At 45.2% G+C, this 25,212-nt stretch overlaps 3 protein-coding genes across 5 annotated transcripts in view; all 3 read right to left on the reverse strand.

Moving 5' to 3' along the window:
- Positions 1–23,249, reverse strand: part of LOC309553417 (NACHT, LRR and PYD domains-containing protein 3-like) — an 83,080-nt gene extending 59,831 nt beyond the window's left edge. The window contains exons 1-2 of the mRNA XM_082254606.1: positions 23,189–23,249; positions 17,817–18,086 (exon numbers count right to left, since the gene is read on the reverse strand). Coding sequence (XP_082110732.1) covers positions 17,817–18,086; positions 23,189–23,210 — 292 coding nt within the window. The 5' untranslated portion in view covers positions 23,211–23,249. The remainder of the gene's footprint in view (positions 1–17,816; positions 18,087–23,188) is intronic.
- Positions 1–25,212, reverse strand: part of LOC309553410 (phospholipid scramblase 1-like) — an 814,575-nt gene that overhangs the window by 338,787 nt on the left and 450,576 nt on the right. The window lies entirely within an intron of this gene.
- The window catches only part of LOC309553400 (NACHT, LRR and PYD domains-containing protein 3-like), a 1,231,344-nt gene that overhangs the window by 151,447 nt on the left and 1,054,685 nt on the right, over positions 1–25,212 (reverse strand). The window lies entirely within an intron of this gene.

The following is a 25,212-nucleotide window of genomic DNA, read 5'->3' on the forward strand; positions in this document are numbered from 1 at the left end:
GACGGCCATAGCCTAACCCCGGACTTGAACGCAGCCACTATCTCACTTACCCAAAACCCAGAAAAGATCCTAGCAATGTAGCAAACTATTGTCCGATCTCGTTAATTAACAACGACCTTAAGATCCTCACCAAAGTCTTAGTGTTAGTGATACAAGTGGTAGCCTGATGGCAGAGGAAGGCCCCATGTGTGCCAGAGGGCGGAGCTTAGATGGGAACCCCCAAGGTAAGTGACACAGGCTAACCTGAGGTGCGGAATCTAAGTATCCACCGGTTTTCGGTTTTCTAGTGGTGAGGATGGATTTTGCTGCGTGTGGATACCAGGTCGCAGTCCTCAGGGTCGCCCCACCAAGGGAGAAGCCGGTCAAGATCCGAAGGCAGATAAGCAGACAAGGGAGATCCGAGAGAATGGTCAAACAAGCCGGGGGTCAGGACGGCAGCAGGTCAACAAGGTCAAGAACAAGCCAAAGGTCAAAATGGATATCAAACAGGTAACAGGAAGCAGGCTTCAGGAACACAGGAAGAGCTGCAGACAAGTCAGCAAATACACAGTGCTTCTGAGCTGTTTAAATAAGGCAGCCTGTTTGCCAATTACTGCAATTAGTCTGCTCTAGGTTAACCCTTTAGATTGCAGATTCATGACAGCACATCAGTGTGCTCAGGAAGCATTCCTAACACTTAGCAAACAGATTATCCTATTTTATCGCTAGCTATGTTCATATAAACCAGGCTGGATTTATTCCGGGTCGACAGGGCACTGACCAGATATGCAATTGATATCATCTCCCTCCTCCGCTCTCGGTGGAACGGTGGTCATGCGCAAGAAGGATACCTCCTCTCGATTGATCTCCGGAAAGCCTTCGATTCGGTTTTGTGGCCCTACATATTCCAGGTCCTGGAAAGATGGGGCTTTGGTCCCAACTTTCAGGTCTTGCTTCAGTCAGTCACTCTACTCCACCCCATCTGCCCAAATCTGCGTAGCAGGGCAATACTCCTCATCTTTCCCCATTAAGAAAGGCACTAGACAAGGCTGCCCACTTTCCCCGCCTATCGTCGCTATAGCTATTGAGACTCTAGCTATTGCGATCCGGACTCACCCAGATATCAAAGGGGTCGCTTGCGGGTCTCAAGAACATAAATGCGCCCGGTTTGCTGACGACCTCCTGCTGTTCATCACATCTCCTCTTACATCCACGCCTAACCTTCTCAAACTCTTTCATATACGTTCGGCCAAATCTCAGGCCTCCAAATCAACACCGCTAAATCTATGGCACTGAATATCTCCATCCCTGATAATTCATTAGACAACCTTCAGACTTTTTTTCCATTCACTTGGAGCTCTCATCTCATCCCCTATCTCGGGATCAACCTACCTAGCTCGATCGATAAACTTTATGAAGTAAACTATCCCAGCACCCTTAGAAAATTAGAAGACGACCTTAGGTCTTGGTCCAAACTTGAGCTTTTCTGGATAGGGAGGATCAATAAGGTCAAAATTACCCCGCTGCCACGTATCCTTTACCTATTTAGGTCTCTCCCAATCCGCCTTAAAAAATTGCAACTGTCACCACTACAATCCAAAATTATTCACTACATTTGGAGCAACAAAGGTGACCGCTGCCCACAATCCACTCTTTTTCATAGGAAAGATGACAGGGGCTTGGGCCTCCCCTCCTTATGGTGGTACTACCAGGTGGCTCAACTCGCCCAATTCTCAATAGTATACTCCAGGGGCCAGAAACCCGACTGGGTGCATATTGAACGACAAGCGGTCCCCCATCACACGATTGATTTCCTCCTTTGGTGTAAACCTAAGATTCTACCCCCTATCCTTTCTCCCACACTATCACACTCCATATCTCTATGCGTTAAACTGTACAAACTCTCAGCCCTCAAGTCTGACCTGAAACCCTTGGCCCATCTATTGAACAACCCCGATTTCCCACCAGGACTGGATATTGGGGCCTTTAAATGGTGGCTCAACAAAGACCTATTTAGAATCCCGGTATTCAATATAAAAAAGAACTGGATCAAATTGTGTCTAAAGGCTTCTCCCTTGGCGTCCTAAATAAGAAGGAGAAGGCCTTCTTGGTGCCTAAGGCCCCAAGGACGCCTATTATTTATTATCTACCGAAGATACATAAGAGTCTGACCTCCCCCCCGGGCCGTCCCATTGTCAGTGGCATAGACTCTGTGACGTCCCGGGTGGGGAGGTATATAGACTCGTATCTTCAGCCCTTGGTGCAACTTACCCCATCCTATATCAAGGACACCCGGCATGTTATCAATATGCTGGCATCAATAACTCCGGTGGATGGCTTGTGGTTGGTCACAGCTGATGTGGCATCACTTTATTCTATTATTCCACATCATCTGGGACTGAAGGCTGTGGAGGATTCCCTCACAGACGGGATTCTGGGGTCCCTGAGCTCCAGATCCAATTGATCATGGAGCTGTTGAAGTTTGCTACCAAATCAAATTATTTTTGGTTTGGTGGGCAATATTTTCGGCAGGACAGAGGTGTGGCTATGGGGGCTAAGTATGCCCCCTCTCTTGCTAACCTCTTTATGGGTCAGTGGGAGGAGGACGTCATCTAGAATAGTGCTAAACCCCAGATTCTGCTCTGGGCTAGGTACATTGATGACGTCCTCCTCCTATGGGATGGGCCTAAGGCGGAGCTTGATGCGTTCATGGAAGAATTGAACTGTAACACTAGAGGTATCCAACTTAGCTTTGAGGCTAGTCAGGAGGCCATTAATTTCCTAGATTTGACGATTACCCGTGATGATGCCAAGTTTATTACTAGGACATATTTTAAAGCTACGGACAGGAATGCTTACATTCCGACAGATAGCTGTCACCATTCCCCTTGGTTGCAAGCGGTGCCCAAGGGGCAATACATGCGGCTCAAGAGAAACTGCACCCATCATGAGGACTTTATGTGTCAGGCCCAGGTCCTCACCGACCGATTTCTGGATAAGGGCTATGATGGATCTTTCCTGACTGATACGCTCAAGAGAGTGGAGGTCATGGACAGGTCCAACATGCTCTCTAATACCACCCGGCCGGCTAATGTGCAGTCTTCTTACACTGCCCCTTTTGTAACTACATTCTCCACGCAGCATAGAAATATCAAGAATATTATAGAACGCCACTGGCACATTCTGAAAAATGACCGGACCCTGAGAGAAGTTTTGCCTGTGAAGCCTAAGGTCATTTTCAGGGGTGCTACTACGCTGCGGGACAGGCTGGCTCCAAATGTTCTAGACCCCCCTGAGCCAAATCCTACCTTTTTTAATCAACTTAAAGGTTATTACAAATGCAACCGCTGCCAGACGTGCTTTTATAATGCATGTAAGCAGAGGAATACCAGGGAAATCCTTTCTACCAGTTTGGGCATCAAATTCCCTATCAAGCCTTTCATTTCTTGCTCAACCACGGGGGTTGTGTATCTGTTGCAGTGTCCGTGCGGCCTGCAATATATTGGCAGGACCAAGACAGCCTTCTACGTCCGCTGCAACGAACACATAGCAAATATTAAGAAAGGCTTTAGGAAACATTCTGTCTCCAACCATTATCGTATTAGGCATAATAAGGTTTCCCGAGGCACAATTTTTGTTGGAATTGATAAGTTCTCTCCCCATTGGAGAGGGGAGCCTTTCGTGAGAGGGCTTTCAAAGCTGGAGATGTCCTGGATCTATAAGATCAGGACTTTTACTCCTTTTGGTCTTAACATTGACACGGACGTGAATGCATTTATAGACAATTCCTGATTGCTTCTCCTTCATGTACCTGTCCACCTTTAGATCCAGGGCATAGCCTTTCTCCGCTGACAAGTTATCTCCTTTCTAGGGGTTACTTTCTAGTTTTATTTTTTATATGAAGTCATATTTCTATGAATTATGTCAATTGGGCTGTTTTGTACTTTTAGTACCAGCAGATGTTGTGGACCCATGATGCTGTATTGTGGCTAATGTTTATTGGGCTCTTTTAGATTGATTGCCCCTTTGTAGCAATGCTGTTTTCTTACCCTAAGTGCACAGAGTGGGATACATTTGTGTCCCACTTTTACTTATATACATTTTATGTATTTTTATTAGGTTGTATGGTATATACCTGATACCAATAGATGTTCCGGGACGTTTCTTCTATATTTATATATTTATATTTTTTATACATGCATTTTTATATATATTTTTATATTTATATATATATATATACAGTGGGTACGGAAAGTATTCAGACCCACTTAAATTTTTCACTCTTTGTTATATTGCAGCCATTTGCTAAAATCATTTAAGTTGATTCTTCTTCCTCATGAATGTACACATAGCTCCCCATACTGACAGAAAAACACAGAATTGTTGACATTGTTGCAGATTTATTAAAAAAGAAAAACTGAAATATCACATGGTCCTAAGTATTCAGACCCTTTGCTGTGACACTCATATATTTAACTCAGGTGCTTTCCATTTCTTCTGATCATCCTTGAGATGGTTCTACACCTTCATTTGAGTCCAGCTGTGTTTGATTATACTGATTGGACTTTATTAGGAAAGCCACACACCTGTCTATATCAGACCTTCCAGATCACAATGCATGTCAGAGCAAATGAGAATCATGAGGTCAAAGGAACTGCCTGAAGAGCTCAGAGACAGCATTGTGGCAAGGCACAGATCTGGCCAAGGTAACAAAAAGATTTCTGCTGCACTTAAGGTTCCTAAGAGCACAGTGGCCTCCATAATCCTCAAATGGAAGACGTTTGGGATGACCAGAACCCTTCCTAGAGCTGGCCGTCCGGCCAAACTGAGCTATCGGGGGAGAAGAGCCTTGGTGAGAGAGGTAAAGAAGAACCCAAAGATCACTGTGGCTGAGCTCCAGAGATGCAGTCAGGAGATGGGAGAAAGTTGTAGAAAGTCAACCATCACTGCAGCCCTCCACCAGTCGGGGCTTTATGGCAGAGTGGCCCGACGGAAGCCTCTCCTCAGTGTAAGACACATGAAAGCCCGCATGGAGTTTGCTAAAAAACACCTGAAGGACTCCAAGATGGTGAGAAATAAGATTCTCTGGTCTGATGAGACCAAAATAGAACTTTTTGGCCTTAATTCTAAGCGGTATGTGTGGAGAAAACCAGGCACTGCTCATCACCTGTCCAATACAGTCCCAACAGTGAAGCATGGTGGTGGCAGCATCATACTGTGGGGGTGTTTTTCAGCTGCAGGGACAGGACGACTGGTTGCAATCGAGGGAAAGATGAATGCGGCTAAGTACAGGGATATCCTGGACAAAAACCTTCTCCAGAGTGCTCTGGACCTCAGACTGGGCCGAAGGTTTACCTTCCAACAAGACAATGACCCTAAGCACACAGCTAAAATAAGGAAGGAGTGGCTTCACAACAACTCCATGACTGTTCTTGAATGGCCCAGCCAGAGCCCTGACTTAAACCCAATTGAGCATCTCTGGAGAGACCTAAAAATGGCTGTCCACCAACGTTTACCATCCAACCTGACAGAACTGGAGAGGATCTGCAAGGAGGAATGGCAGAGGATCCCCAAATCCAGGTGTGAAAGACTTGTTGCATCTTTCCCAAAAAGACTCCTGGCTGTATTAGATCAAAAGGGGGCTTCTACTAAATACTGAGCAAAGGGTCTGAATACTTAGGACCATGTGATATTTCAGTTTTTCTTTTTTAATAAATCTGCAACAATGTCAACAATTCTGTGTTTTTCTGTCAGTATGGGGTGCTATGTGTACATTCATGAGGAAGAAGAATCAACTTAAATGATTTTAGCAAATGGTTGCAAATGGCTGCAAAAGAGTGAAAAATTTAAGGGGGTCTGAATACTTTCCGTATCCACTGTATATGTGGTTTCATTGCAGCGTTCCCGGCATGATTTACATATGATTTTTATTCATAATTAATTTGATATGTTTATGGTAATTTATTTTCAGTGGTATTTCAATACACTGGAGTGCTTTTTATCATTGGATTCAGGTATGATATATCTTTCGAGATTGTACTTAGTTTATCTGAGTTTTCCATGTCCCAATATGGCGCAGCCAGCTTCTGGGATTACACTTGATTGCTGGTTACCTAAATGCGAGGTTAGTTTGAATTGCTACCTCGTCTGTTATTATACAACCTTTGATGCAGCATCATGGGTAGTTCGATACCTGCTTTGTAAATGCGATTTGTTGTAAGTTTTCTTTTTGCATTTGAGTTTGCATCAGAGGTTGGTCGGCAATTTCCGGTGACTCCCGTTCCGAAATCTGGCTGCCTATAACTTTTTCTGCTATAACCTACTGTGTGGAGTTCCCGGAGGTCTGGTGGTTCCCTTAGTCAAGATGGCGGCGCTCGCTTCGGGTGACACCGGAGGAGGCGGCCTTCCTGTGTAGTTGTTTGCTATTTAAGTGGTGCGTCAGCGCGCCCCCTGCATCCCCAGGAAGACGTGAGGTGTCACGAAACGCGTAGGGAAGACGTGCTGACGTCACCACGACGCAACCTGGAAGCCGGGCGGCAGCGGGATATTTGCTATACAAGCGCTTGTTATCTTCGTTCATGTAAGTGTTTTTAACCGTTTTTTTCAATAAACTGCCTATACATACTACGCCATTGTGCTCCCCTTTCCTTTATTGGGTACGTGGATTGCTGAGAGGCTACTATATCTGCTTGGGGTGGTCCGCATCGGTATCCAGAGGCAGCAGTACAGCGAGGCTTTCCTGCTATCTTTGACAACAGCCAGTTTACATGGTGGATGGAGCGTATGACATGCTCATTACCCTTTGAGCTCTGGTAAGCCTGGTGTGAGCTCTATGCATGTGGCACCGAGTGTGGATGTAGGCACGCAGAAGTGGTGATTGATCTTTTCTACACTGGACACCCTTTTCGCTTACCCACTCCTTTATTTGGACTTTTATGTTTGATGGACTTTATGCCTATTCAATGTTTGCATTAGGTCCAGCTTTATGATCATTACTGGTTTCCTTGATTGTTTAATATATGCTGGTTTATTCTAGCTAGTGTCCATACATATCAGGTATATTAGTTTAGCGCAGCTCTCTTTTTGCCTATTTAGAATAGGTCATTTCTTTAATCGACTGGGTCCCCTCACTCACGGCCACTGCATGAAACTCCTTAAGATGCCCCCCTCTGAAACCTTTTGTCACACACAGATATCTTACTTCCTCCACTCTATTTGGTCCAATACACACGAACCCCCTCGACTCACCCCTTATGAGAATTGGTGCTCTAACATTCTGGATCAGAGAGGTGGTATTTCCACTATCTATGCCTCCCTGACGGCCGTCGAGGACAAACCACCTTATGCTGCCTCCTGGGAATCAGACCTGAATGAGTCGTTCTCGCATGACACATGGACCCAATACTTCTGCCGCTCTTATAGGGGTATTTTGAATGTTGCCCTGATAGAAGCTAACGTGAAAATCTTTACCAGGTGGTACAGGGTTCCGACCAGATTGGCCTCAATGTTTCCCAAGGCTTCTCCCTTATGTTTCCGCAATTGTGGAATGACTGGTTCGATGTTCCATACTTGGTGGTCTTGCCCACACATTAGATCCTATTGGAACAAAATCTTTCACCTAATGCGGAGAATATCGGACCTCACTATTCCACAAATTCCCAAAGTAGCCCTCCTAAATTTTCCCATTGAACGCGCTCCTAAACACTTGTCAAGACTTCTTTTTTTCATTCTGCTGGGTGCTAAAATGACTTTGGCTAGGTCTTGGAAGCGGGATACAGTTTCCTTCAATGCAGCTAAAAGGAAAATTTCCTGGCTCATGACCCAAGAGAAATTGGCTAGCATACTACTTGATAAATAAAGCACATTTGAGAAAGTGTGGGAGCCTTGGGCAGTATATATAAACACTCCCCTTTATCCGGGTGATTTATTGTCAGACGCTGGGAATCTCTGATGTGACTGCACTATCATAACCCCCCTCTTACTCTTCTCCCCTTCCTGATCTAAGACAAGCCTCTCTTTACCTCCTTTTCTTCTTTCCCCTTTTCGCTCTTGTTTCTTGTTCTCCGTATCCTGAGAACCCTATAAGCACAGACCGCTATTCTTGGCTGACTAACTGCTGGCTGCACCCTTTCCAATTTTTCACTAATGTACAGATAATGACTGTTATCCATGAGGTCACTTTGGTTTGTTTTACGCCTGGAATCGCTGATACTGCGCTATTTGGTGCTCATATATTTAGCTGTCTTGTTTCCCCTCCCCCCTTTTTTTTTATCCCCCACTTTACGGAAACGTTTTGGTTGAAAACTGGTGGTAGAGGTCCCCCCCCCTCTCTCTGAAGACAGTGTTCCCAAGGGGGGTCTCCTGGAACTGGGATGGGCCTCTCCCGCCACCCTAACTGCGGTTCAACATTACTGTTTTGTTCTAACTTCTGCCTCATGATAACACTCCGGTTCAGATGTTACTTGACTGTATTAGTGCTCTCCTGTGATATCCTCATGCTTTGTATTGTTCTCAAAATTGATCCTGTCTTTGTTCTTTGATTAATGAAAAAATAAAAAACTTTTTGCAAGTAAAAATATCCACCCCGCCACCTCCACCATATACATAGGCAGGGGCAAAGGGGGCAGAGTCAGGAGCGGGGCTGGGGGGGGCGCAAAATGAGGTTTCACTATGGTGTCAAAAATCCTTGCATCAGCCCTGATGGCAACCCACATCCAGGGTTTCCATTAACCAGAGACTTTCTACATTGAGCACACTGAGCAGACCCCACTAGCAGATCCCGCTCTCTGGTAGGCAGAAAGCAACATAGATCTACCTGGCAATCCTTCTGGTAAGCAGACAGGATCCAAAACTATATTCTCTCTCTCTAGCACCTACCTAGGAGGATGATACATACACATACCTTTACAATCCTTTACCCACAGTTGATCCAGCGGAAGGAAGGAAAAAAAACAATAAAGTATGATCCTATTTGCTCCAGCAGGGGAAAAATTCCTTCCTGATCCCCCCGAGAGGCAATCAAATATTTCCTGAATCAACTTTACCTATAAATATTAGTATCCATTTATCTTATGTACACCTATGAAAGATTCCAGGCCTTTCTTATAACAATCTAGTGAGCTGGCCAGAATCACCTCTGAAGGGAGTCTATTCCACATTTTCACAGCTCTTACTGTGAAGAAACCTTTCCATATTTTGAGATGAAATCCTTTTTCCTCCAGACGTAAAGAGTGCCCCCTTGTCCTCTGTGATGACCTTAAAGTGAATAACTCAACACCAAGTTCACTATAAGGACTCCTTATGTATTTATAGTGGGGATCAAAAGTTTGGGCACCCAGGTAAAAATTTGTATTAATGTGCATAAAGAAGCCAAGGAAAAACGGAAAAATCTCCAAAAGGCATCAAATTACAGATTAGACATTCTTATAATATGTCAGCAAAAGTTAGATTTTATTTCCATCATTGACACTTTCAAAATTACAGAAAACAAAAAAATGGTGTCTGCAAAAGCCTTTTATGGGGTGAATGGGTAGGGGTACAGTGTACCCCATACCCATTCACATAGGGAGGGGGTCCGGGATCTGGTGGCCCCCTTGTTAAAGGGGGCTTCCAGATTCAGATGAGCCCCCTGCCCACAGACCCCCACATCCACCGGCCAGGGTTGTGGGGAAGAGGCCCTTGTCCTCATCAACATGGGGGCAAGGTGCTTTGAGGTGGGGGGTGCAGAGCTCCCCCTGCCCCAAAGCACCAACACCCCCCCATGTTGAGGGCATGTGGCCTGGTATGGTACAGGGGGGTGGGGTCGCTCGCTCGTCCCCTCCCCCTTCCTGCCCTACCAGGCTGCATGCTCGGATAAGGGTCTGGTATGGATTTTGGGGGGGACCCCACGCCGTTTTTTCAGCGTGGGGCTACCCTCAAATTCCATACCGGACCTGAAGGGCCTGGTTTGGAACCTGGGGGGACCCCCACGCTGTTTTTTTTTCCATTTTTGGCGTGGAGTTGCCTCTTAAGATTCTCACAGCGCAAGTCGCTGATCCGACTTGCGGTGCGACTTCCATTCAAATCATTAGGCTCCCATAGGGAACCATTTGATTTTGAATGGAAGAAAAAAAACGTAGAACATGGCTGAACGTATGTTCATCACGTTCGGTCACGTTTGGTTATGTTCGGCCGTGTTTCTGCGTTTGAAACGCCGGGAAACACACGTTCGAACGCAAATAATTGCGTTCCAAAAAACGTCCCTGAACTCAACTGCCTGCAAATGACTGTAAACGACCCTGTGTACATGGACAGATAAGATAACATGTAGATGGGTTCAGGGGCTTCTAAAAAAACGCCCAACTGCTCCTAAACGGCCATTTACAACGTCCCTTGTACATGGAGCCTAACAGAGCCATTTGTGTCACTGACAATCTGTCCCTGGTGCACACAGCTAACCTCTCCCTACACTGACAAAAAGCAGAATGTAAAATGGAAGCCAGCTCTGGTCTATTTATAAGGTAGGGGGTATGTCCATGTGCTTAAATTCCTCAATTGGCTGTCCTGTTCCACCTGATGGCTGTGTCATTGGTCAAAGTTCTCCCCAATGTAAACTAATATGGTCACCGCTAACAACGCCATATGTTCGCAAAATCGGCGGACTGCGAACGAGCAAAATTCCCACGAACCGACAGCCGGGTGAAGTGCAAGGCCATCCTTAATGACAATGTTATAGCAGCCAATCCAGAAGCTGCTTTGTTGCCACTTGCACTGAGCATGCTCCATTATTTCCCCCTAGTGAAGTTTTTCTCTTCCTTCCTATAGTGCACCATGCGACTCTTTCACAGCTTGCAGGACAACTCCACATGACTGCAATACCACCAATCAGCACTGGGTGGCCATAGGGGGAAAAAAGAAAGATCTTCCTGCAGTGATGTCTACAGGATCGGTCACAGGTTACCTGCTTGCTCCGCCCACGTAATGCACAGTGTGGGGCGGAGCAAGTGAAGAGTCCTCCCATGGCTATGTTATATCAGAATGAAAAAACTTACAAGAAAAGTGTGTTTGGAGGCTTCTTGTGGACTTTATTGGTACAGTTCAAGACAACACATTCATAATCTAAGAGGGTTTGGGTTTATGGGGTTAGAGCGTTATGGTTAGGGGGTTAGGGGCTAGGGTTTAGGGGTTAGGTTTAGGGGGTTGGGGGGGTTAGGGTTAGGGGGTTATGTATCAGGTTTAGGGGATAGGGTTAGGGGTTGGGATTAGGTTAAGGGGTTAGGTTTAGGTGGTTAGGGTTAGGGGCTAGGGTTTTAGGTATTAAGTTTAGGGGATATGGTTAGGGGGTTGGGGAATAGGTTTAGGGGCTAGGGTTGGGGTTAGGGTTTAGGTTTAGGGGGCTAGGGATAGGGGCTAGGGGGTTAATGTTTAGGATTAGGGGGGTGAGGGTTGAGGACTAGGGTTAGGGTTTAGGATTAGGGGGTAGGGTGGGGGTTAGGGCTAGGAGGTTAAGGGTTAGAATTAGGGGGTGGGGGTTAAGGGCTAGGGTTGGGCTTTAGGATTAGGGGTTAGGGGCTAGGGTTGGGGTTAGGGGTTAAGGATTAGGATTAGAGATTTTGGGGTTAGGGGCTAGGGTTAGGGGGTTAAGGTTTAGGATTAGGGAGTGGGGGTTAAGGGCTAAGGTTGGGGTTAGTATTTAGGATTAGGGGCTAGGGTTGAGGTTAGAATTAGGGGGTTAGGGGCTAGGGTTGGGGTTAGGGCTAGGATTGGGATTAGGGTTTAGGGCTAGGATTGGATGGTGGGGGTTAGGGGCTAGGGTTGGGTTTAGGGTTGGGGTTAGTATTTAGGATTAGGGGGTTGGGGTTAGGAGGGTTGAGGAGAATTGAACCTGGATGGGGAAGGGTGCTTATTGCATGCCCAATTGATCAAAGAAGGTTGTAGGGATGTAACTATATACACTCAGTATATACACACACTTTCCTCCTCTGTGGTGGGGTGTGATGTTGGAGACTATGGTGTAAATCAGAATGTACAGCCAGTACCTGGAGGGAGGGGGGATGGGGGGTGTCCCCTCCTGTGTAGTATGGGGTCTGTGATTTCTCACACTTACATAAACACATTGAGTGTTTTCTAGGAATAAAGGACATCTGATTGTGGGGGGACATTTCTATGTATGTCATTGTTCTATCAGGAAAAGTGTGTGTACAGGACTAGCTGGGCTCTCCTCCAATAGGGATACAGATACTATTCTTGTCTATTGGGCCAATCTAAATGATTGGATGGGCAATGTACACACTTTTAGCTGCTCTTATTGGTTTACAGAAGTGTTGGTCAAACTGGCTATGTTAGGGGAGATTCTCATCTATGAAGGTGGTGGTTGGTGCATTTTACTAGCGCATTTTGCATTTCTGATGCATTCTGCGTTCTGTTCATGTAGTGTGACTTTGATGTGTCTTTGATGCGCATTTACACTCTCTGGCACTCAAGTATCATCAAAGTATCATCAAAGTAGTGCAGGAACCTTTATGTGTTCAAAGTTGCATTTTAAGGTTAAGGGTTAGTGGTAATCCTTAGGGTTGGGGTTATAGTTAGCATTCTAACCCTAAGGACTACTACTAACATTTAACCCTTAACCTTAAAATGTGTACAAAGAAAAATCCCCATTGGTATGGGACTGTGAATGCCACTAGACACTGTATATTATATTGTGATAAAATATAAAGTTTTTATTTGAATCAAAACACACAAAAATTACAAACAAGACAGAGTGTTACAAATACATCAGGGCATATAAAAATCGCATGCAATTGACAGACCATGTACCAGACCACATTGAAGACGCTCAGATGCATATGGTGATCATAGAATCGGAAAAAGGACCCTACGCGTTTCGGGCATTAATTTAGCCCTTCCTCAGGGGTCAACCAGAGTTCCAGAAAAGCACCTATTAAGCCTGCAAAGATTGAAAACCTTTTAGTAGGTTATACATTGAGTATACATATATATGCAAAAAGTCATAGTACTTATATTATAGTGCGTGCTTTATGATCAAAAACCTACCCTTCACGTCTAAACATGGGATTGGACTGGTCTGTCGCTTAAAAACGGTAGATCATTCCGTGTGGAGGAATGCCCAAATTCCAATGAGCCCGTTCAGGGCAGAAATTGTAGGAAGAAAAGGAGAGTATAGTAGCTGCCCAGGAGGACCACCAGGGCACCTCGATGATCGGAATAATTGGCTCAGCAGAGACCACTCCCAAAGAGAGGTCCACTCATATAATGTAGAAAATTGTAGATTGTGTTAAACACGACTATTCTAATGTTAACAGCACCATTTTTGACACATGCTTTTCATCTCTTCAATTTCTTTTTTCTCCTCTCCTCTCCCCTATATTCTTTTATCCGAATTAGGTTCATCTACAATTTTCTACATTATATGAGTGGACCTCTCTTTGGGAGTGGTCTCTGCTGAGCCAATTATTCCGATCATCGAGGTGCCCTGGTGGTCCTCCTGGGCAGCTACTATACTCTCCTTTTCTTCCTACAATTTCTGCCCTGAACGGGCTCATTGGAATTTGGGCATTCCTCCACACGGAATGATCTACCGTTTTTAAGCGACAGTCCAATCCCATGTTTAGACGTGAAGGGTAGGTTTTTGATCATAAAGCACGCACTATAATATAAGTACTATGACTTTTTGCATATATATGTATACTCAATGTATAACCTACTAAAAGGTTTTCAATCTTTGCAGGCTTAATAGGTGCTTTTCTGGAACTCTGGTTGACCCCTGAGGAAGGGCTAAATTAATGCCCGAAACGCGTAGGGTCCTTTTTCCGGTTCTATGATCACCATATGCATCTGAGCGTCTTCAATGTGGTCTGGTACATGGTCTGTCAATTGCATGCGATTTTTATATGCCCTGATGTATTTGTAACACTCTGTCTTGTTTGTAATTTTTGTGTGTTTTGATTCAAATAAAACTTTATATTCTATCACAATATACAGTGTCTAGTGGCATTCACAGTCCCATACCAATGGGGAATTTTCTTTGTACATATACTGACTAGGGATGATGGCCACTGGCACTTGGTATTAAGTGTTGGGATTACTGTTTTCTCCTTAACCTTAAAATGCAACTTCGGACACATTTAGGTTCCTGCACTACTTTGATGCGACTTAAGTGCCAGAGAGTGTAAAGTCTATCAAAGTCGCACTACATGAACAGAATATTTTCCTATTATCAACATGCATCAAACACACAACACTTGAATTTTTGGTTCAGGTCCATTGAAGTCTATTTCATGCAAAACAGAACCTGCTGTGGGAAAAAAGTCCCTGACCCTTTCCAAAAACGCAGAGGCTGAAAAACACATAGATGTGAATGTATCCCATAGGAAACTATTTAAATGGACTATAGTGCGTTTCTGCAAAATGCACTAAAAAACGCATGCAAGTGATTGGCTATAAAAGGGGTGTGGTTGTCCAGGCATGGGGGTCCACGTACTGCCCTGGGGGACATGTATCAATAAAATTGTATTCTTTAACCGCTTGCCGACCGCCGCAAGTAAATTTACTGCGGCGGTCAGCCCCTACCAGGCAGAGTGACGTTAATTAACGTCACTAGCCTGGGAGGGTCTGGGGAGCGAGCATGCGCCCGCGGAGGCGCGCTCCCGTGCGGTCACGGACCCCCCCGCGCGTGTGACCAGCGGACCCGATGTCCGCCGGTCACTCGGCGATCGGCGGGGGAGAGGGAGAAAGTCAGGCGGCTTGTGTAAACAAGCCACCTGTCATTCTCCTTGGTGTAAAAACACTGATCACATGGATCTACTATGTAGATCCGTTGATCAGTGTCCTTACACCTCAAGCCACAGCCAATCACAGTAGAAAGCACGCCCCTAGGGACACACACAGCCCCTCCCTCCCAAATAAAGTTAACCCCTTCACTACCAGTGTATTTTTACAGTAACAGTGCATATTTATAGCACTGATTACTGTAGAAATGTCACTGGTACCCCCAAAAGTGTCAAAAATTTCAGTCAAGGGTCCGATCTGTCCGCCGCAATGTCGCAGTACCGCAAAAAAAAAAAAATTGCAGATCGCCGCCATTACGCGTTAAAAAAAAAAAACACCAAAAATGACAAAAATCTTTCCCTTTGTTAGTAAACGCGATAACTTTTGCGCAAACCAATCAAAATACGCTTTTTGCGATTTTTTTTTTACCAAACATATGTAGGATAAAACAAATTGGCCGAAAATGTTAAAAAATTTTGATTTTTACCGCCGTTTAGTGGATGTACCACCTTTGCAGCATGTACGAATTACCCCTGTAGCACACCAGCATGCGAATAATCATCCAAAGAGAGCCCCAAACAATCGAACGGCTTTCTGTATAATAAATCCCCCTCCAAAAACGAGACAAAGCTCCGAGTTGAGGGTAAAACAGGAACAACATTTATTGGAAGAACACAGCACACTTTTATACAGAATTTGGAACATCCTTCCCCCAACAACCGCTTTCTCATTGGTCAATTGCATAGTACCTGCAGTTCCCCATAAGGTCCTCTCCAGCCATGCAAATGAGGGCTTGAAAATGAGTCAGCAGTGATTGGTCAGATAGCTTGACCAGAAGGACTGCCATGTGCAAGGAGACAGAAGCCCCCAGGGGGTAATCAATGTACACAATAGCCAGACAAAGAACAATGGTTCCCTAACGAGCCCTCAATACACATTACTCTGAGTGTCAATACATCTCTTAGCAGACAGCAGGCAAGTTCATTAGCACACCCGACAATAGGTGAATGGAGAGCTACCTCAGACAGTCCGTCTCCTCATTGAACTTCCTGGAATGACCATATTAGGAGTGCACTTCCTGTGCCTTACAGGAATAAGGTAGATCTCCATATTTCCTGAGAGATATGGGTAATGCATATACTGTACTGTCCCATTTGAAATAGTCCAAACCATATTCTCAGTGTTCACCACCCTCCCGGTCACCCTGCATCCATAAAAGATGCAGGGTGACTTAAACATAAGAAAGCCACACAAGGCTGGACATAGTGCCTCCCAACCTCTTTAAAGGAATTTTGGGTCCACAACCCCCATGCCCAAAGGGACTCCTGTCACAGCGCACGATCAAAAAAAAAAATCGCACAGGTGATCAAATACCACCAAAAGAAAGCTCTGTTTGTGGGGAAAAAAAGGACGTCAATTTCATTTGAGTACAGCGTCGCACGACCGCGCAATTGTCCGTTAAAGTCACGCAGTGCCGAATCGCAAAATAGGCCCTGGTCAGGAAGGGGGTAAAATCTTCCAGGGCTTAAGTGGTTAAAGTGCCCCTAAAGGAAGCAGCAAAGTATAGTACTGTAGTGTCCCTATAGCAAAGTAAAAAAAAAAAACTCACTTGGTTCCTTCTCTTGCCCAGGACTACATTTCACACGAGGCATTGCTCCTCACACATTCACAAGTTCTCTACCATCTACATACATGTATGGATGGTTTACTAAGCTGTATATGCATTGCACTGTATTTTCTAATATGTAAACAAATAATGCATTCTGTATGCAAGACAACTAATCGGCTGACCGATTAATCGATTACGAAAATAGTTGACCACCATTTTCATAATCGATTAATCGATTAGTTGTTTCAGCCCTAGGTCAGACAATCCGGATCGGCAATGGAGGTAGCAGTTCAGTAGGTAGGGACAAAGCAGAAGAGTAGTCGGTAGTCAATTCCTGGTCAGCAGTGGATTTGTGGTAGTAGACAAGAGCAGCAGGTGAGGAGAAGCTTGATCAAGGCTCAGGAGCTCTATAATCAGCAAGCTTGAGTGCAAGGGGCTGGACTTATATAGGGAAGTACCAGGTGTGGGGAATCAAGGGTGATGAGCAAGGCTTGGCAAGACTAAGGTTGAAATAATAGGCTTCAGGGAGGAATGTCCAGAGAGGATGGTAGCCTAGTAAGCAGGGCTACCGCCTGGGATGTGGCTGGTCATGGGTTTGAATCCCGACAATAGAACCTGCTGCATCTGTACCGTGTATAGCGCCTGCTGCATCTGTAACGTGTATAGAGCCTGCTGCATCTGTACCGTGTATAGAACCTGCCGCATCTGTACCGTGCATAGAACCTGCTGCATCTGTACCGTGTATAGAACCTGCTGCATCTGTACCGTGTATAGAGCCTGCTGCATCTGTACCGTGCATAGAACCTGCTGCATCTGTACCGTGTATAGAGCCTGCTGCATCTGTACCGTGCATAGAACCTGCTGCATCTGTACCGTGTATAGAGCCTGCTGCATCTGTACCGTGTATAGAACCTGCTGCATCTGTACTGTGTATAGAACCTGATGCATCTGTACCATGTATAGAACCTGATGCATCTGTACCGTGCATAGAACCTGCTGCATCTGTACCGTGCATAGAACCTGCTGCATCTGTACCGTGTATAGAACCTGCTGCATCTGTACCGTGTATAGAACCTGCTGCATCTGTACCGTGTATAGAACCTGCTGCATCTGTACCATGTATAGAACATTCTACATCTGTACCGTGTATAGAACCTGCTGCAGCAAAACTGACATTTCTAAAGAATAAAAGCGAGTCAAATCCCATTTAAAATGACTCGCTATTACAATTGCCTTCACCCTGCCATTGAAAAAATAAAGATAAAAACGGCGTGGGGTCCCCCCAGTCCATACCAGGCCCTTCATGTGATGTCAGAAGGGGGCGGTGCCCCCGAGTGACGTAGCCGGGTAGACCGCCCCTTGCCTATAATAGAACTGTCAAAGCGCAGAGTGGGAATACAGCGCGAGGCCTCCCAAAGTAGCTGAAAAGATACAAAGAAAACATCTCTGGGTAACATACCTGATAAGGATGTTCCTTCCAGGTGTTCCATGACCCCGGGATTGCTGGCTTGGAGAGCTTGGTAGAAGAAGTCCTTGTTAGGGTTGCTCCATCCTCTGCTGAACTGATACAGACCCCTCATCTTCTCCTGAGGGGTCTCCGTAGCCCTCACAGTGTCATAATGTTCCTGAGTCAGAAGACCTTCTTTTAGTAGATTGTCCAACACTGGAGGTATCATAGTGATCCGCTGGATGAGCTCTTCCCGATACCGATCTACAAAGTGCTCCTCCCCTTCAGTACAAGAATATAAATCACACGGTCACATGACTTCTACTTCATATATAATAGATCACATCTGTATAGATGGTAATATGTATTCTGGATGGATTTATTATTAGGGGTTAGTGATTCTGCCCGGGTTCCATTCACCAACAGTGAAATCCAGTAATCATGAACTTCGTGGAGGACCCTACTGAAGTCTATGGGAGGGAAATCTTGATGTTCTGGACATTTTTAGGGCTGATAGGAAAACTATTGTCAAAAGATGCAAAGGAAGCTAAACAAAATACAATACAGCGGGGGAGGGTCTTTTCTTGTGACTTTGAGGACAACATTGGAAATGCCTTAAAGTGATTGTAAAGGCAGAAGGTGCATTCTATGAATGAAGATAAAAAGCCTTCAGCGTGCAGCAGCTCCCTCAGCCCCCCCTAATACCTGAGCCCTCTTCAGCCCCCCCAACCCTCCCAATACTTACCTGAGCCCCATCTCCATCCAGCGAAGTTGCAGGAGTTTCTTGGCTGCCTGAGGCTGTCCCTCCTCTTACACTATACTTTACACTATTGTGATTCTGTATATATCTGACTCTGTGGGGTCATATTGGTACGGCATATGTCTCCTGGGCAGACGTTTGGTGGGTTCACATATAGTTTTATCCAGCCGCGGAAGTTCTTCCTCATTGGGTGAACCTGGAATGCAAACAGGATGACAGCTTGTCTTCCTGTGGGCTTCCGGTTGTGACTCCACCGCGTTATTTCCGCCATTCGGCGGATGTGACGTTGCGGCGCTTTCCCCGATCTGTCGGTTTCTGGATCCTGATGCCGCGGACGCGGGAGTGAGCACCATTATGGTGGAGGCGGGCCACTATTTAACCGGACGGTTGTCCGGAGTAGAGGCAAGCAGGCTCTTCTGAGGGGACATACTCTAAGAGGTATGTTATATGGAGGTTGTAATGCTGGGGGGCTATGGAATATTTATCTATGATAGAAGATGGCCATATCTGACACTTATCTAATGACTCCCTAGGGGTATCTACTATGCTGTTGGATGCCAGTACCCGATAATCTGGGGAATGTTCACTACTAGCTATTTGCCTTGTTTGGGCTGCAGGATTTTTGGAAGCCTACAGTCTTAACTGTATACGTACTATAACAGGATTATAGTGCTACACTTTTTGGCTTCCTATTACTTCTCACAAATGATGCCCTTTACTATAGCTATTTATACCCTCTAGATCTTCAACACTAACCATACCTCCAAAAAGAGTACCTATATCTGAAAGCTTGGGGAGAGTACTACATTTATATAACAAAAAGTGCAGCGCTATCAAAATATGCATTATGAAGAAGATATCGAGGAGAGCAGTCCACAGGTGAAAATTATGGTGAAGCATGCACAAGATATAAACATTCAGTGCTCTTCAATGTGCTGGTAATCCTCCACCCAGCTCCCGTGCAGTGGGACGTAACGCGTGCGAAGGGGGAGGGGCCGGTGACGTCACCCGCCATCCATTGCGGTCGAGACCGCTGTGTGTAATACAATCTGCTCATCACATGCACTTGTATAGTGCTTTACAAGGTAATTTTTATGATTTTATGCTATGTTCAATAAAGTAATTTATTGCGGTAATGCACTATGTCCGGACCTTTGTTTTCCTATGGACCTGTGACCCACTTTATGGACCTGTGATCTGTTACCTGTGAGCCTTATCTTCTGATGAAGAGGAATACTGATCTAATCTATATTGGTGATATCCTTGGAGAATGTTTGACTTACTAGCCCGTCTGGTGACACAGGGGCTAAGTGTGAGGTGAGAGGCTAATGAGACTGGGTGGAGGATTACCAGCACATTGAAGAGCACTGAATGTTTATATCTTGTGCATGCTTCACCATAATTTTCACCTGTGGACTGCTCTCCTCGATATCATCTTCATAATCCATATTTTGATAGCGCTGCACTTTTTGTTATATATTTGTTATTGGGACTTTTGGTTTATTGATCCTTTAGTGCATAGCAGCTTTCTATTATATTATTTTATACAGTTGCGCTGATTTTTTTATCTATTATTATTTGAGAGTACTACATTGCCCCAATAGGTGTCTTGGTGTTTTTACATCCCCCAGTTCCCTGGAGGACATTCTGATAGTTTAGTGTTTTCTATCAGCGGGATAAATTTGCTATCGGTTATCTGATATAGTAATCTCTGCCACCTAGTGACCCCGACGCCTGCCCAGGGATGTATGTTTTGCCGTGCCTGTGACCTCATTGGGTTAGTAATTACATTTACTTTTGTTTTGTGTATATAATTTTTGAGAAACTGTACCTGTACAATTGCTATAACATGTTCATTGTTGTACACATTTTTGTAGAATGCTGGTCTGCTTGGTCTCTTTCGCCCTGAGGAAGCCCCACTGCGTAAAGCGTCGGCTTACTGGGGACTTCTAGACTGCACAATCACCAACATCGTATTTTGTATGATTACTCCCAATTGGAGTTCTTGATCAAGTTTTATTATGTATCTGTTCAATTTTTAATTGTGATTCAATAAATACGTCTTTTTTTATGACATTCTGTGTCCTAGTTGTAGACATCCTTTCTATATTTGGCCCATATAAAGTCCCACTTTCTCTTTCACATGTTTTTTTTTTTTGCCATCGTATATATGGACAGAATACGGTCAAAGCGATTAAAGCGGAGTTCCGGCCACAAAATCGACATAGTCGATTTTGGGCCATCCGCTTGCTATAGGTCACCTGAAACAGAAATGGGTAGTTAGGATTTTTTTTTTTTACTTACCTTGTAATTGAAGAAAGAAAATACTCACCTCTCTTCCACTTCCTCCCTTGGCCGCACGGACCGCGCCTCACTTCCTGCTTTGCAATGATTCCTGGGAGCTGAACGTCATCGCTCCTAGGAATCAATGCGACAGCACCGGCCCCGCTCGTCACATCCGGTGCGAAGCCGCATTCCCTGCTTAACAGCTTCTGGGCATGCCCAGAAGCTGTGGAGGAATGCAGCGCTGCGCCAGAAGTGACAAGAGGGGCCGGTGCAGGCGCATTCTGGGAGAAGAAGACACAGAAGAGGACACAGAAGAGAATCGCGCTGGCTTCAGCTGCCCACAACAGAGATGGCAATGCTGGAGAAGAAATTTTGAAAGTTAGTATTTCTTCTTGCAGGTAAGTGCGAACAGGGACAGATCAGAGGCTATCCATTGTGGAATGTACTAGCCCTGACTGTCCCGGGGTATGTTCATTGAAATTTTTTTTCTTTGGCCGGAACTCCGCCTTAAGGACGCGGCGGGCGGCTCCCCGACCCACTGCTTAACAACCAGCTATTCTTCACACAGAATTCCAATCCTTCCAAAAATTTGGAATACATTACAAAACGAATAAACAGAACAAACTTTAATGAATTGAAATTAAATTTGTTACTATTTCATTCAGAGAATGAAATGAGATGTATCCGAATCTCCGAATAACCAAAATGTTGTCAAAATTTGTATTGGTATGAAACGAATTGCACATGTCTAATGGGGCCCCCCTTAACCCTCTCACTGTGACTGACATATGGTGGGAGGAGCAGACAGATCTACTTAGACTCCCAGCTGCTGCAGGAACTGTCATCTGTCAGATAGGATCCTTCCATAAATCCCCAGGAATGTGCCCCTCCCCCAGCGTGGGCCCTTTTCCATGTGACCTGGGCTCCCTGATCCCCCTGCTGACCCAGGACGGGTATGGCGGGTGCCCCAGGATAGAATGGAAGGGGACCAGTGATCATTCTATTGCCGATCTCCTCTTTCTAGTAAGAACCGGAAAGCAATGTGTATTCCATCATTTCCGGGTCCGGCTGTCACTTCCCCTTCAATGGAGGCTTGGTGAGGTCTTAATGACCCCGGATGTCTTATTAAAGAGAACCTGTCATTACAAAATATTATTTCCCCAAGTCATAAATGTAGCATTGTTCCCACAGGAACTGCTGAGTATGATGTTGTCGGGTCCCCCTGGTTATTAGCACTCAATTACCTTTGGAATAAGGCCCTGGATCCCACCTTGTTCCTGATGACTCGTCACATGACGGGCCCCCCTGGTTACGACGGCCCCCCTGGTTACCAGCACTCAATTACCTTTGGAATAAATCCCTGGATCCCACCTTGTTCCTGATGACTCAACACACGAATGAACAGTCTAGGGGTGTTTGCTTTTTGTTGTTGCTTATTGGTAATTGGGATAGGAGAAGGGAAAAGTGGGATACTCCAACTGAACTATTCACATTGGTTGAAGACTTCTATCTTCATAACTTTGCTTGAGAATTTGGAACAGCCAGGCTGTTAATCCACACTGCCACAAGTGTAGATGCGGTTAAGTTTCTTGCTCTCTTTGCTCTCTGACAAGATCACTTGATGGACGATAATCTATCTTCAGGAAACTCTCCCTAGCATCCTCTCCCTGCTGACACCCATCCACTGACTATCCTAGGAGCAGGGGTGGCCCCCTCAGGTCAGGCCCCTTAACACGAGTTTCTGTACTCACTGTACTGCAGAGACAGATCCTCCAGTGTCTCCCAGTCAGCTTCTCTGGACCTCTGGGTTCAGTTCCTCAATGCTACTCTCCAGGCCCTCAGGACGACCCCCCCCCCCCCCCTGAGGCTGCTTCTAGTTTCAGCTCCTTCAATTAGCTTTTAACTAAAACATGGAAGCTGATTGGTTGCTATGCACAGCTGCACCAGATTTTGCACTCTCCAGTTTTAGTAAATCCCGCCATTGTGTGCCCTAAAATTAATCAGGGTATTAGTTACTGAAAATGTGAGATTGATAAACTGTAGTACTGATATTGTCTAACAAAGCATTGGGACTGCCACCATTTTATTCTCCAGGGTGTCTTCTTTCAGAAAACATATCATGTTTGAGTCAAACTTTCATATACATTCCCAAAAGCCAGTCCTTCTATAGTCCTTCTAGAAGACAACCCCAAGGAAGTCTACTGCCTCCAAGGCTGCACTGACTGGTGCCTGAATGGTATCTGTCTATCTGTCCTCCTTCTGTTCTATATTATATTTATAGAAATACATTCTAAAACAAAATTCACACCAACAACCTGTCCGGCATGGTAGTTCTCACCTCTAGGAACACCGGACGCCATTGTTTATGGTAGGAGACCCCCCGATCAGATGAGGACCTGGAATATAAAATAGACAATTATTATAGCTAAACTGATTACATTGTAACATGTTCTAATAAATCCAGACATCAGACCTCCAGAGTAATATCACAGCTAGATAAATACCCAACATAGACTGTAGAAGACCCCCCCAGGATCCCCCTCCAGCCAGCACCATACAGGACCAGACCACTCTTCTTCTACATCTACAGTTGTATGTGAGGAGTCAAAGATCTGACCTACAAGTCACAACCAACATGAATATCTGAATGATGAATTTCCCAACCTACCTCTCCTTCCCCTTTACATCCCTTACCAGGTCGGGCTGCCCCCTGCCCCCCCCCCCCTCCCGATTTGGCCAGAGAAACTGTGCACCGGTATGTGGTGGTGATACAATCTCTTACAGGAAAAGATCTACAACACAAAAAGGATCTTTGATGACAGTTCCTATCATTCCGAGTGACAACCAAGACGGGTCATAGTAGCGGACTGTACATGTTTATTGCTGTTATATATGAACCAGCATCCCCCTCCTCATGTGAAAGTCCCCCTTCTCCATCATAACAAGCAGCTTACCAGCAGCTGCAGACCTGGAGCACTTTAGTATGTTAGATAGCCTAGGCAGTCATTGTAGTGTCCTCATCCACAAATGATAAAATCCCCCTTCCCCTGGCTGGTGTTTTCTCCATCTACCATTTTCCTGCCAACACCACTGCCGACTCCTCCCAACGTGTTGCGTCACAGAGTCACATGACTTCCTCAGGGGAGTGACTCTGACGAAACGCATTGGGAGAAGCCTATGATGTCACCACCATAAACCATATGTGGACACGCCACCATTTTCTGTCACTCAAAGCGCCAGAGCCCGCGAACCAGGAAGAACCATTGGGGAAGATGTCAGCCATCTCAGCAATGAGCGGGCGCCACTGGAGGGCTTTGTTCTAAGGTAAGTATTTCATAATGAGCCAGTATGTGATGCACCCCACATTACGCCTTTGTCTTACAGGTTTGGGGTTTTTTTCTCGGGGTTTACAACCTCTAAGTGTTGGATGAATATATTCACAAAGAAAGACCAGAAATCTCAGCACAAGTGGATGGAAAATATGAATGGACACGCACAATATTTGAAAAACATTCATTTATTTTTGGCCTTTAACCACTTGCCCTTTGGGAAGATTTACCCCCCTCCCCCTGTGGAAGATTTACCCTCCTTCATGACCAGGCCATTTTTTGCAATCCAGCACTGCGTTACTTTAACTGACAATTGCGCGGTTGTGCGACACTGTACCCAAATAAAATTCATGTCATTTTTTCCCACACACAGAGCTTTCTTTTGGTATTTCATCACCTCTGCGGTTTTTATTTCTTGCGCTATAAACAAAAAATAGATTGACAAGAAGTTACTTTCTGCTATAAAACATCCAATAAAAAAAATCTAATTTATTCCAATCTGTATTCTGCTGCATGTTTTTTCATAAAAGAAAAATCCCAATAAGTGTATTATGATTGGTTTACGTGAATGTTATACTCTCTACAAACTATCAGATAGATTTATATAATTTTTTTTATACTAGTAATGGCGGCAATCAGCGACTTATAGCGGGACTGCGATAGTGCGGTGGAGAATCGTACACTATGTGACACTTTGTGGGAACCAGTGACACCAATAAAGTGATACAGTTCACTGTACTAATGACACTGGCTGGGAAGGGGTTACACATCTAGGGTGATTAAGGGGTTAACTGGGTGGCTTCGGGGTTCTCTGGGAGGCAGTTGGCCCGGAATTTAGTGATTTTATGATATTGGCTTTCCCTGGGTGGACATCATGTGACATCACCAGGTTTAGGTGGGTACATCGGGGGGGATATCTTCAGCGACAGCATCTACAATTCCTGCAGACTGCGTGTATTCTTGTAGAAGTGATCGAGTGACGATACAATACGATCGTTTCTACAGGCAGGCTCTCCCCTCCCACTAGGGGGCC

The sequence above is a fragment of the Pelophylax lessonae genome (assembly GCF_965119305.1).
Source record: "Pelophylax lessonae genome assembly, chromosome: 4".
NCBI lineage: Eukaryota > Metazoa > Chordata > Amphibia > Anura > Ranidae > Pelophylax > Pelophylax lessonae.